The sequence below is a fragment of the Haematobia irritans genome, chromosome 5, assembly GCF_050003625.1.
Source record: "Haematobia irritans isolate KBUSLIRL chromosome 5, ASM5000362v1, whole genome shotgun sequence".
Lineage (NCBI taxonomy): Eukaryota > Metazoa > Arthropoda > Insecta > Diptera > Muscidae > Haematobia > Haematobia irritans.
This window is the reverse complement of record NC_134401.1, coordinates 28312950-28326011: the sequence shown is the minus strand read 5'-3', so window position 1 is coordinate 28326011 and position 13062 is coordinate 28312950. Positions and strand designations below refer to the sequence as shown.

At 28.1% G+C, this 13062-nt stretch overlaps 1 protein-coding gene and 1 pseudogene across 1 annotated transcript; both read right to left on the bottom strand.

The window, feature by feature from the left end:
- Positions 1-457: 457 nt before the first annotated feature.
- Positions 458-930, bottom strand: LOC142239597 (general odorant-binding protein 56h-like). The gene is made up of 2 exons (XM_075311391.1): positions 871-930; positions 458-796 (listed from the first exon to the last, which is right to left on the bottom strand). Exons 1-2 carry the CDS (start codon positions 928-930, stop codon positions 458-460), a joined length of 399 nt encoding a protein of 132 aa, XP_075167506.1.
- Positions 931-4839: 3909 nt separating this feature from the next.
- On the bottom strand, positions 4840-5348 carry LOC142239596 (general odorant-binding protein 56h-like; annotated as a pseudogene).
- Positions 5349-13062: the final 7714 nt, after the last annotated feature.

Below are 13062 nucleotides of genomic sequence, written 5' to 3'. Positions count from 1 at the left end.
AGCAATATTTCGATGCGTTACAAATGGAATTACAAAGTTAATATACCCCAATCCTATGGTGGATGGTATAAAAATTTTATATCAGAGAAATGCGTCTCTATGCTAAGAAAATTCGCATTAATATTTGAAAGACATGAAATCTTTGGCCTTCCTACAATATTCTTCTTTTTTAGTCACTTGTTGTTGTTAACCTCATTGCAATCACTCCAAAAAGAACTCCCTTTGCCTTCATTATGTCTGCTTGAAATATCTATTAGACCTTGATGAAATTATCCAACACTTTGGTAAAGTTGCTTCATCCCCATATTCGTTATTCGTATTAAATTTTCGTATTTTTATTTCGCATTAAATTTTATTGTAGAATTTTTAGAACTATAAACATAGATAAAGACGATCTAGATAAATTCCATTGACATATTTCGAAATTTAAAGTATGTACCTTAAATTTCGAAATATTTCATTTCTCACTCAAACACAAAGCAATTTTAAATGCTGTATCACAATCATTAATTCCAACTTCCAGTTGGCATATTTCAGCCTTCTTTTGTACCATTTCTTCATACCCTCTAGATCCGGGATCATCATGAATATTTTTATGTAGAGCTCTTATATTAAGTGAACCATTCACGAAAGATCCTTGTGTTTCCATAATGCATTTCACGTAACATTTGTATTCATCATCGGCATTGTGATACTCAATTTTGCCATCGAACAAATTTAAAATATCTTCTTTAATATCAGGAAATTCATTTGTACATGACATTGCTGCAGCTACCATTTCGTCAATAAGTTCAGCCTTAAAAATATTAAATAGTATTATAAATTAAAAAAAAAAATTAAATTTAGTGTACTTAAAATTGCCTTTATTACCTTGACCAAATTTATAATTATCAGCACAGTTATGGCTAGTATAGTATTGACATACTGCATTCCGGATTTGTTAATGTTTCCTCGGACAACGAAATTGCTGTATTTATAGAAACGTTCTCATTGTTTTTTGGATGAAAAAATTTAATTAATCATTGACAGATCAATTGCAACTAATTTTGCAGCAACAAATATAATAAACATGTACTTTTGTAGATATGTTAACTTAGTATGTTGATAAGCTCTTACTATGAAATTAAACCTAAATCTAAACATACAGCCAAACGGAAATCTGGTTTAATTTGGCATGTCCTATGAGAAGAGTACTTTTCGTCCGTCCGCCCGGCTGTTGAAATCACGATAACTTTCGAAGGAAACAATACGGAAAAAGCATACCAAGTTCCAAGGATTTTGTCATTGCATTAATGATTCTGGTATTGATTCCGAGCCAAAGGCGCGGAAAAATTAAGTAAATATTGTTCTAAGACCCCAAAAAGTATATACATATATTCTGGGTCGTGGTCAAATTCTGAGTCGCTCTAGCCACGTCCGTGCGTCCGTCTGTTGAAATCACGATAACTTCCGATTATCTTTGGTTGAAATTTGGTACGTGGTGTTAGTATATGGTCTCTAACCACCGTGCCAGAATGAGTCCATATCGGTCCATAATTATGTTATATATAGCCCCCATATAAACCGGTCTTCAGATTTGACCTCCGGAGCCTTTTGGAAAAGCAAAATTCATCCAATCCGGTTGAAAATTGGTACGCGGTGCTACACTGAAAAAAATATTTTCGTGAGGTCAAAGATTTCATGTCTTTAAAATACGAATACAAATTTTGCTTAGCATAGAAGACGCATTTCTCTAAAATAAAGTTATTTTCCTTGTCCAAACTTCGATAAACTTTTCAATGAAGTCGTATTGTCCTTATAATTAAGTGATTTGACTTAAAAATGGGTATCTTAACATGAAAAAAAAAATTTATAGGCTATGGTCAACTTGACTTTAATAATTCAGAAAAATTCTTTAAATTTAATGAAATTGTCTATAAATTTGTTGTCTTTTTGCATCTTGACTACAAAGCAAAAAATCGTTCAAATATAGGACATGTTTTTCAAAACTTTATTTTAAAGAAGTTTTTTACTTCAAACATAGCATAATTTCTACTGGAAGTCGAGTCCTAACTTGGAAAATAAAGTTGCCGTTAACTCGTTTTTAAAGGACTTTGATAGCGTATGAAGAAAAAAAGCTGAGAAAGCGAAAAATTAAAATTTGCTTCCTAGAAGCAAGTACACAAAACCTAAATTTAAAAGAAAATTGTGTATTAAAAGTATCCTTACTTGTATTCTCCGCTTCTTTGGCTCGGAATCAATACCAAATTTTTTAAAATAAAGACAAAATCTTTGGAACCGAGTATGCTTTTTTTTCAGTGTAGTATATGGTCTTTAACAACCCTTAACAAAATTAGTCCATATCGGTTCATAATCATATATAGCCCTCATTAAAAACCCATCACCAGATTTGGTATTGGAGGAGCAAAATTCATCCGGTTTGGTTGAAATTGGTACATTGTGTTACACTGAAAAAAAATATCGTCGTGAGGTCAAGGATTTCATGTCTTTAGAATACGAATTCAAATTTTGTTTAGCATAGAAAACGCATTTCTCTAATATAAAGTTTTTTTCCTTGTCCAAAAGTAGATAAACTTTTCAATGAAGTCATATTGTCCTTATAATTAAGTGATTTGACTTAAAAATGTGTATCATAAAATGAAAGAAAAAATGTTTGGTCTAAGGTCAACTTGATTTCAATAATTCAGAAATATACTTTAAATTTAATTAAATTGTCTTTAAATTTGTTGTCTTTTTGCATCTTGACTGCATAGCAAAAAATCGTTCAAATATAGGACATGTCTTTCAAAACTTTTTTTAAAAACGTTTTTACTTGAAACATAGCTTAATTTCTACTGGAAGTCGAGTCTTTAATTGGAAAATAAATTTGTCGTCAGCTCGTTTTTAAAGTACTTTGATAGCATTGCTTCCTAGAAGCAAGTACACAAACCCAAAATTTAAAAGATAATTGTATCTTAAAAGTATCCTTACTCGTATTTGTATTCTACGCTTCTTTGGCTCGGAATCAATACCAAAAATTTTAAAGTAAAGACAAAGTCTTTGGAACCGGGCATGCTCTTTTATTCAGTGCACAAATAAATCATAAATATTAACTAAATTCGCGTCTCCCACAAAATAGTTAGTTAATAATAATGAGCACATCATGAACTTCGCATGGAACTAAAGACATTTTTGCAATTTTTAACTCCAAATTTTTCCTTCAAACTTCGAAATTTTTCTTTAACAAGTGAACAAGAATGAATTGTATCCAATAAAATTTCTTGAATTTGTTGAAAATTATTTACTTAGTTTTGTGAAATTGGCATGACATCTGCGTTTCTAATACAGTTGTTTTCCAAAACGAGTCTTTTTCTAAAACTAACTAAAATTTTCTATCCTGGTTGGTTCACTCTCTACTAAAATCAAATTGTTTATTTATCAACAAAAACTTTGTTTAATATGCGCTGTATCTTATAAGATACAATAACTAAAAAAAACAAGTATATACGGCTGAAATTCGGCTAAGACGAATCTTATGTACCCTCCACCATGGATTGCGTAGAAACTTCTGCGAAAGACTGTCATCCACAATCGAATTACTTGCGTTGTGGTAATACTTACCGATGGCAAGGTATCTTAACACTTCTTAACATCGTTTTCTAAATTGTGAGTTAGTCCATACATGGTATATATTAGACAAAAACGTTATTTGTATGTCTACAAATAATTACGAATCGATATGAACTTTTACGCTGTACGTGGAGAGCCAGAATTCTCTTAGAGCCTCCGCAAGCCAAATCTGGGGATCGGTTTATATGGGGGCTATATATAATTATGAACGATGTGGACCAATTTTTGCATGGTTGTTAAACACCATATACTTACACCATTTACCAAATTTCAGCCGGATCGGATGAAATTTGCTTAGGTGGCAGCCCGATGTATCAGGCTCACTTAGACTATTCAGTCCATTGTGATACCATATTGGAGAACTTCTCTCTTATCACTGAGTGCTGCCCGATTCCATGTTAAGCTCAATGACAAGGGACCTCCTTTTTATAGCCGAGTCCGAACGGCGTTCCACATTGTAGTGAAAACACTTAGAGAAGCTTTGAAAACCTCAGAAATGTCATTAGCATTACTGAGGTGGGATAATCCACCGCTGAAAATCTTTTTGGTGTTCGGTTGAAGCAGGAATCGAACCCACGACCTTGTGTATGCAAGGCGGGTATGCTGAAATTACGGCCTGTCTGAAATAACGGCCGTATATACTTGTTCAATATCGGTTGCATTCTACCTCTGCAGTGTGGGTTTCAATCAAAACTTGTCTTCTCATTGAGGGTCATTTCTGGTATAGGTACCGATTGTTTTATCACTTTTTTGAAGCGATGCAACAAAACAATATCACAATATCGGTTACATTCTTTCTCGCGATATCTTCAGCTCAAGATCAAGTTGGCTTCACATTGAGGGTAATTTCTGGTTCAAGTACCGTTTTTTTTATCACTTTGTGGAAGCGATGCAACAAAAGATTTATTCACATTTAAATGCTGGAGGACTCTAACGATAGCCACTTGTGGTTTTCTAGCCAAATATAAAGCAATCACGTTTGAATTCCATCATGAATAACTTTATTTCTGAATGCAATTGCTCGAAATGCTTTTGTAAGATTGTAAACAATAAAATAAACTGTCACTGGAATAAATCTGTCAGCTGTCAGATGACTGTCAATAACAAAGAGGGCATTATGTTCCCGACAAATAATAGCACAAGCCAGAATAAAGTTTCTATGTATAACTTTGGACTTTATATCTGGTGAAAAAAAATTCTCATATTCAAGTATAAATTATTTCCGTTTATTTACTTTATTTCATCATTTTTTAATACAACATTTAGGCATTCCAAAAAACAAATTATGCAAAGAATTGATCACTCTATTGCACTCAGACATGTGCCAATTTCATAGGCCTTCTCACAATCATTGGCTCCTGGTTCCAATTTACATTTTTCAGCTTTAATACGCACCGCAGGTAAGTGATCTTTCAAATACGGATTATTTTTATTAACTTCCATGAATGCTTCCACATTAAGGGTTCCATTAATAAAAGTTCCCTCATTTTCCATTATGCATTTGATGAAACATTTCGAAGTTTCATCACCTTCATTTCCCGAAAACAGTGTATTTAAATCCCCCTTGTAATGAGGAAATTCAGCTTGACATTTTTCAAATAGTATTTTCATATCATCCGAATGTGATGCCTGTAAAATATTTGAATTAAAAATTTTGAAAGTAAAATAGTTAGTGCTTACCTTTGTAGTGGCAACAGCGCAAATAAATAACAATGCAGAGATATAATTTTTCTCCATTGGGTTCGGTTGGTTATTGAATTAAATCACTTGCTCTGAAAAATTATTCAATTTATATACATTGTCACAAAGAAATGTTTGACCGATTTTGGAAACATCATGGAATTAAGAGAGGTTACTATTTTGACAGCTAAATTATTTGCCATTAAAATAATCACTAGCAGTTGCTAATAAGATAACGGAAACAGATGGTATTTTTTGTATTTCGCTGGGTCATGAATTTAATACTCGTTTTCTAACAACAACACAAAAAATGGTCAATATAGGTCCACGATTTGGTTGTGCTTCTATATAAACAGAAAATTAAAATAGATATTTAATCTGTCATTTTTTATACCAAAAATATTGGTATAGGCACTGCAATTTTTACCCGATTTGCCTGATCGAGAGCCATTTTAGGCATGCAAAGACTTATGTCAAATTTGGTTTATGTCACTTTATGTACTGGTATAGCATGTTCGATTTTTGTCTTTACACTAATGATTTTGGTATTGATTCCGAAACAAAGAAGCGGAGAATTGATGTAAGGATAATTTTAATACACATTTCCTTAAAATTAGAGTTTTGCGTACTTGATTTAATTTATTCGTTTTCTTCAGCCTTTTTTCGTGTGCTTTCAAAGTCCTTTAAAAACGTCTTAACGACAACTTAAATTTACAAATTCAGACCCGATTTCGAGAAGAAATTATTCTATGCTTCGAATTTTTTTTTCAAATGTAGTATTGAACAGGTATATACGGCCGTAAGTTCGGCCACGCCGAATCTTGATTGCGTAGAAACTTCTACTAAAGACTGTCGTCCACAATCGAGTTAAAAGTACAATTTTCTAAAGAAATGAAATTTTGACAAAATTTTCTATCGAAATTAAACTTTGACAGAATTTTCTATAGAAATAAAATTTTGACAAAATTTTCTATAGAAATAAAATTTTTACAAAATTTTCTATAGAAATACAATTTTGACAAAATTTTCTATAGGAATAAAATTTTTACAAAATTTTCTATAGAAATAAAATTTTGACAAAATTTTCAATAGAAATAAAATTTTGACAAAATTTTCTATAGAAATAAAATGTTGACAAAATTTTCTATAGAAATAAAATTTTGACAAAATTTACTATAGAAATAAAATTTTGACAAAATTTTCTATAGAAATAAGATTTTCACAAGATTTTCTAAAGAAATAAGATTTTCACAAAATTTTCTATAGAAATAAAATTTTGACAAAATTTTCTATAGAAACAAGATTTTCACAAAATTTTCTATAGATATAAATTTTTGACAAAAATTTTCTATAGAAACAAAATTTTGACAAAATTTTCTATAGAAATAAGATTTTCACAAAATTTTCTATAGAAATTTCGACAAAATTTTCTAAAGAAATAAAATTTTGACAAAATTTGCTGTAGAAATAAAATTTTGCGAACATTTGCTAGAGAAATAAGATTTTCACAAAATTTTCTACAGATATTAAATTTTGACAAAATTTTCTATAGAAATAAAATTTTGACAATATTTTTAATAGAAATAAGATTTTCACAAAATTTTCTATAGAAATAACATTTTGACAAAATTTTCTATAGAAATAAGATTTTCACAAAATTTTCTATAGATATAAAATTTTGACAAAAATTTTCTATAGAAATAAAATTTTGCGAACATTTGCTGTAGAAATAAGATTTTCACAAAATTTTCTATAGATATAAAATTTTAACAAAATTTTCTATAGAAATAAAATTTTGACAAAATTTTCTATAGAAAAAAGATTTTCACAAAATTTTCTATAGATATAAAATTTTGATAAAATTTTCTATAGATATAAAATTTTAACAAAATTTTCTATAGAAATAAAATTTTGACAAAATTTTCTATAGAAATACGATTTTCACAAAATTTTCTATAGATATAAAATTTTGACAAAATTTTCTAAAGAAATAAGATTTTCACAAAATTTTCTATAGAAATACAATTTTGACAAAATTTTCTATAGAAATAAGATTTTCACAAAATTTTCTATAGAAATAGAATTTTGACAAAATTTTCTATAGAAATAAAATCTTGGTAGATTATTTTTGGCTCGAGTGGTAGCCATGATTATGAACCGATATTGACCAATTTTTATGTGATTGGAGATCGGCTATATATAAATATAGACCAATAAGGACCAATGTTGGCACGTTTGTTAACGGCGCAATGTACCAAATTTCAACCGAATCGGATGAATTTTGCTCCTTCAAGGGGGTTCCGTAGCTCAAATCTAGGGATCAATTTAAATGGGGGCTATATATAATTATGGACGGATATGGGCCAATTTTTGCATCGTTGTTAGAGACCATATACTAACACCACATCAACACCAAAAAGTTTTTCAGTGGTGTATTATCCCACCTCAGTAATGCTGGTGACATTTCTGAGGGTTTCAAAGCTTCTCTAAGTGGTTTCACTGGAATGTGGAACGCCGTTCGGACTCGGCTATAAAAAGGAGGTCCCTTGTGATTGAGCTTAACATGGAATCGGGCAGCACTCAGTGATAAGAGAGAAGTTCACCACTGTGGTATCACAATGCACTGAATAGTCTAAGTGAGCCTGATACATCGGCCTGCCACATGACCTAACCTAACCTAACCTAACACCACATACCAAGTTTCAACCGGATCGGATGAATTTTGCTTCTCCAAAAAATTTTGCTTCTCCAAGACGATCCGCAAGCCAATAACATCAATAACAACTACGTATGCCAAGTTTCAAGTCGATAGCTTGTGTCGTTCGGAAGTTAGGGTGGTTTCAACAGACGGACATGCTTACATCGACTCAGAATTTCACCACGACCCAGAATATATATATTTCCATGTGTTACAAACGGAATTACAAAGTTAATATACCCCCCTTCCTATGGTGGAGGGTATAAAAATATCTCCTCTTTGTAATGCTTTTTTGCTTTGTAGTCAACATACAAAAAGTCAACAAATTTAAAGATGATATCAATAATTTTTCATAATTTTTCAGAATTATTAAAGCAAAGTCGAACAAAATAAAGATACAAATTTTTAAATCGAATCACCTAACTATAGGGTCAAAACGACTTTATTGAAAAGTTAGTCGACTTTTCGACAAGGAAAAAACTTTATATCAGAGATATTCGTCTTCTATGCTAAGCAAAATTCGCATTCGTATTTTTAGGACATTAAATCTTTGGCCTCAAGACAATTTTTTTTCAGTGTAAAATTTTATACCTGTTGAAAGTAAAATGTTGACATTTTATTTTTATAGACAATTTGCTCAATATTTTATTTCTATATAAAATATTGTAAAAATTTTATTTTTATAGAAAATTTTGTCTAAAATTTATTTCTATAGTAAATTTTGTCAAAATGTTATTTCTATAGAAAATTTTATCAATTTATTTTATTTCTACAGAAAATTTCGTTAATATTTTATTTCTAGAGAAAATATTTGTCGAATTTTTTTTTAGAAAGTTTTTGTCAACATTTTATTTTTATAGAAAATTTTGTCATAATTTTATTTCTGTAGACTATTTTCTCAATACTTTATTTCTATAGAAATATTTGTCAAAATCACATTTTTATAGATAACTTTCTCAAAATTTTATTTCTATAGAAAATTTTCTCAAAATTTTATTTCTATAGAAAATTTTCTCGAAATTTCATTTCTATAGAAAATTTTCTCAAAATGTTATTTCTATAGAAAATTATCTCAAAATTTTATTTCCACAGAAAATTTTCTCAAAATTTTTTTCTATAGAAAATTTCTCAAAATTTTATTTCTATAGAAAATTTTCTCAAAATTTTATTTATGTAGACAATTTTCTCAACATTTGATTGCTATTGAAATTTTCTAAAAAAAATTATTTTATAGAAATTTTGTCAAAAAGTTTATTTCTATAGAAAATTTTCTCAAAATTTTATTTATGTAGACAATTTTCTCAACATTTGATTGCTATTGAAATTTTGTAAAAAAATTTTTTTCTATAGAAATTTTGTCAAAAATTGTATATCTTTAGAAAATTTTCTTAAGATTTTATTTGTGTAGAAAATCTTGTCAAAATTGTATTTCTTAAGAAAGTTGTTTCAAGATTTTATTTTTATAGAAATTTTTGTCATAATTTTTTTTTTATAGAAACTTTTGTTATAATTTTATTTCTATAGAAAATTTTGTCAAGAATTTATTTCTATAAAAAAAAATTTTCAAAATTTTATTACTATCGGAAATTTGTCAAAATTTTATTTCTATAGAAAATTTTATCAAAATGTTATTTCTATAGAAAATTTTGGCAACATTTTATTTCTATAGAAAATTGTGCAAAATTTTGTTTTTTTAGAAAATGTTTATCAAAATTTTATTTTTAGAGGGAAATTTTCTCAAAATATTATTTTTATAGAAACTTTTGTCATAATTTTATTTCAGTACACAATTTTCTCAATACTGTTTACTATAGAACATTTTGTCGAAATCATATTTCTATAGATAACTTTCTCAAAATTATATTCCTATAGAAAACTTTCTCAAAATTTTATTTCTATAGAAAATTTTCTCAAAATTTTATTTATGTAGAAAATTTTCTTAACATTTTATTTCTATAGAAAATTTTTTCAACAATTGATTTCTATTGAAATGTTGTAAAAAAAACTTATTTTAATAGAAATTTTGTCAAAAATTTTATTTCTATAGAAAATTTTCTCAAAATTTTATTTTTATAGAAATTTTTGTCATAATTTTATATCTATAGACAATTTTCTCAATATTTTATTTCTATAGAAAATTTTGTAAAAATGTTAATTCCATAGAAACATTTTCTTAAAATTTTATTTCTGTAGAGAATTTTATCAAAATTTTATTTTGTAGAGAATTTTCCTAAAATGTGATTTATATATATTCTTAAAATTTTTCTTAAAATTTTATTTCTGTAGAGAATTTTATCAAAATTTTATTTCGTAGAGAATTTACCCAAAATGTTATTTCTATATATTTTAAAATTTTTCTTAAAATTTTATTTCTGTAGAGAATTTTATCAAAATTTTATTTTTTATAGAATTTTTCCAAAATGTGATTTCTATATATTCTAAATTTTGTATTTCTATAGAAGTTTTGTCAACATTTTATTTCTATAGAAGATTTCTTTAGATTTTATTTCTATAGAAAAATTTTGTCAACATTTTACGATTGTTTGCCATCACGAATAACTTTATTTCTGAATGCAATAGATCAAAATACTTGTGAACGATACATAAACTGCCTCTAGAATAAATCTGTCAGCTTTCTGGTGAGCCGTTTGAAATTAATAGCTACCAGAAGTTGGTTGCAATACACTTTATATAGTTTTAATTATTATTAAAAAAAATATATATTAAGAGCAATTTATTAAACATTTTAATGGAGTTACAATTGCATATTTTGCCAGTTCAAGTGTGGTTATTGTGGCGACATCGCCTCATAACTCATTTCCATACAATCCAATATTTGCGATGCAGTATCACAATTATTTACTCCTTTTAAAAGTTTACATTTTTCACCTCTTCTTATAATCGCATCTTGATGTTTCATCATATAAACGTCATTAAAAGTGATCTTCATTAAACCTGGCATACTTAGTTTGCCTTTAACGAGCAATCCTTCTTTCTCCATAATACATTTAATGGAACACTTCAGAGTCTCATCGATATTGGTTAAATTTAAATGATCATCGGTTAACTTATTTACATCCTCTTTCAGATTAGGGTATTCAGATTCACATAGATGAGCGAAATGTTTGACATGGGACAAAATATGAGTCTAGAAAGAAAAAAATATATAAAATTAATAAATTGAATAATATCTCACACATTGTAGAATTTGCCTTAACATATCCTATAGCAATTACTGCAATGATGAAAAAGGCTTTTAACGAAATCTTCATGTTGTTCAATACAAGTTGAATGCGACTTACACTTAAATTCCAAACTGATAGAGTATAAATGTTACCATTCTCAATTTATATGAAATGTGGTTAACATTAGTAGACCATGATTGTTTTAATTTGACAATGACAATATAAATCTCACCAAAACATCACAAAATTTTGATAGCTTAAGTACATAATAATCACAAAAATATTTTGTTGACAGTTTTTCCAAAAAATTATATTTACGGAGAATTATCAAAATTTAAAGTTTGCTGAACTGACTGCAGAATGAGTGAATGAGACAGATGTTATGAAAAATACAGGCTAAAAATAATTCTTTCCTCTAAATGGAATTTTTAGACAAACATGGTTTACCATTTGCTCTCCGTTTGTAATGTGGGTACTAAGGTCGAGTTTAGCCACTAAAATCAATAATAAACAGTACAAAAATTATACGTTTTTTTTTTTTAGAAAATTAGTAACTTTTAAATGCGGACTTAATATCGGTCTTAAGAAATTATATGCTGTTTGTGACAAATGTGCACGAAAAAAAATTTAACTAAATTGTATTCCATTTTTGTTTGCGTTATTCAAATAAGGAAAATTATTTGATCTTTTTGGGAATTTTAACTACCATTTAAGAAATCCTTCTTCCTAATAAAAGCGAAAATAAACTAAAAGTAACTAAAAAATCATTGGCGCCATATTAGAAGGCCATATTATAGGGTCCTAGTCTTAATATCTTTGAATTCGAATATTACTGTTATGTATAAAACTTTATATATGGGAAAGCATTTATTTACCTAAAAAATCTAGAATTTTTAAAGGACGGGCGAAAAAAAAAAGAATATACGGCTGTAAGTTAGGCCAGGCCGAATTTTATGCACCTACCACCATGATTGCGTAGAAACTTTTACTAAAGACTGTCATCCACAATCGATTTACTTGGGTTGCGGTAACACTTGCCGATGGCAAGGTGTCTTAAAACTTCTTAACACCGTCTTCTAAATTGTAAGTTAGTCCATTCTGGGTATATATTAAACAAAAAAGGCCGAAAAATATAATTCAGTTTGACAGATTAAAAATTTTGACAAAATTTTCTATAGAAATAAAATTTTGACAAAATTTTCTATAGAAATAAAATTTTGACAAAAATTTCTATAGAAATAAAATTTTGACACAATTTTCTATAGAAATGAAATTTTGACAAAATTTTCTATAGAAATAAAATTTTGACAAAATTTTCTATAGAAATAAAATTTTGACAGAATTTTTTATAGAAATAAAATTTTGATAAAATTTTCTATAGAAATAAAATTTTGACAAAATTTTCTATAGAAATAAAATTTTGACAGAATTTTCTATAGAAATAACATTTTGACAGAATTTTCTATAGAAATAAAATTTTGATAAAATTTTCTATAGAAATAAAATAAAAACAAGTATATACGGCCGTAAGTTCGGCCAGGCCGAAGCTTATGTACCCTCCATCATGGATTGCGTAGAAACTTCTTCTAAACACTGCCATCCAGAATCGAATTACTTAAGTTGCGGTAACGCTTGCCGATGGCAAGGTATCTTAAAACCTCCTAACACCATCTTCTAAATTGTATGTAAGTCCATACGTGGTATATATTAAATCAAAAAAGATCGATCCAATACGTATATAATTCAGTTTGACAAAGTAGACATAAAATTTTGACAAAATTTTGTACAGAAATAAAATTTTAACAAAATTTTCTATAGAAATAAAATTTTCACAAAATTTTCTATAAAAATAAAAATTTTGACAAAGTTTTCGATAGAAAGAAAATTTTG

What these genes read in the sequence shown, in the direction of transcription:
- LOC142239597 (XM_075311391.1), bottom strand. Translation starts at nt 930, where the DNA reads ATGCAGTATGTCAATACTATACTAGCCATAACTGTGCTGATAATTATA. An exon ending in TAATTATAAATTTGGTCAAG is followed by an intron (nt 797 to 870) that starts GTAATAAAGGCA and finishes AATATTTTTAAG; the next exon opens with GCTGAACTTATTGACGAAAT.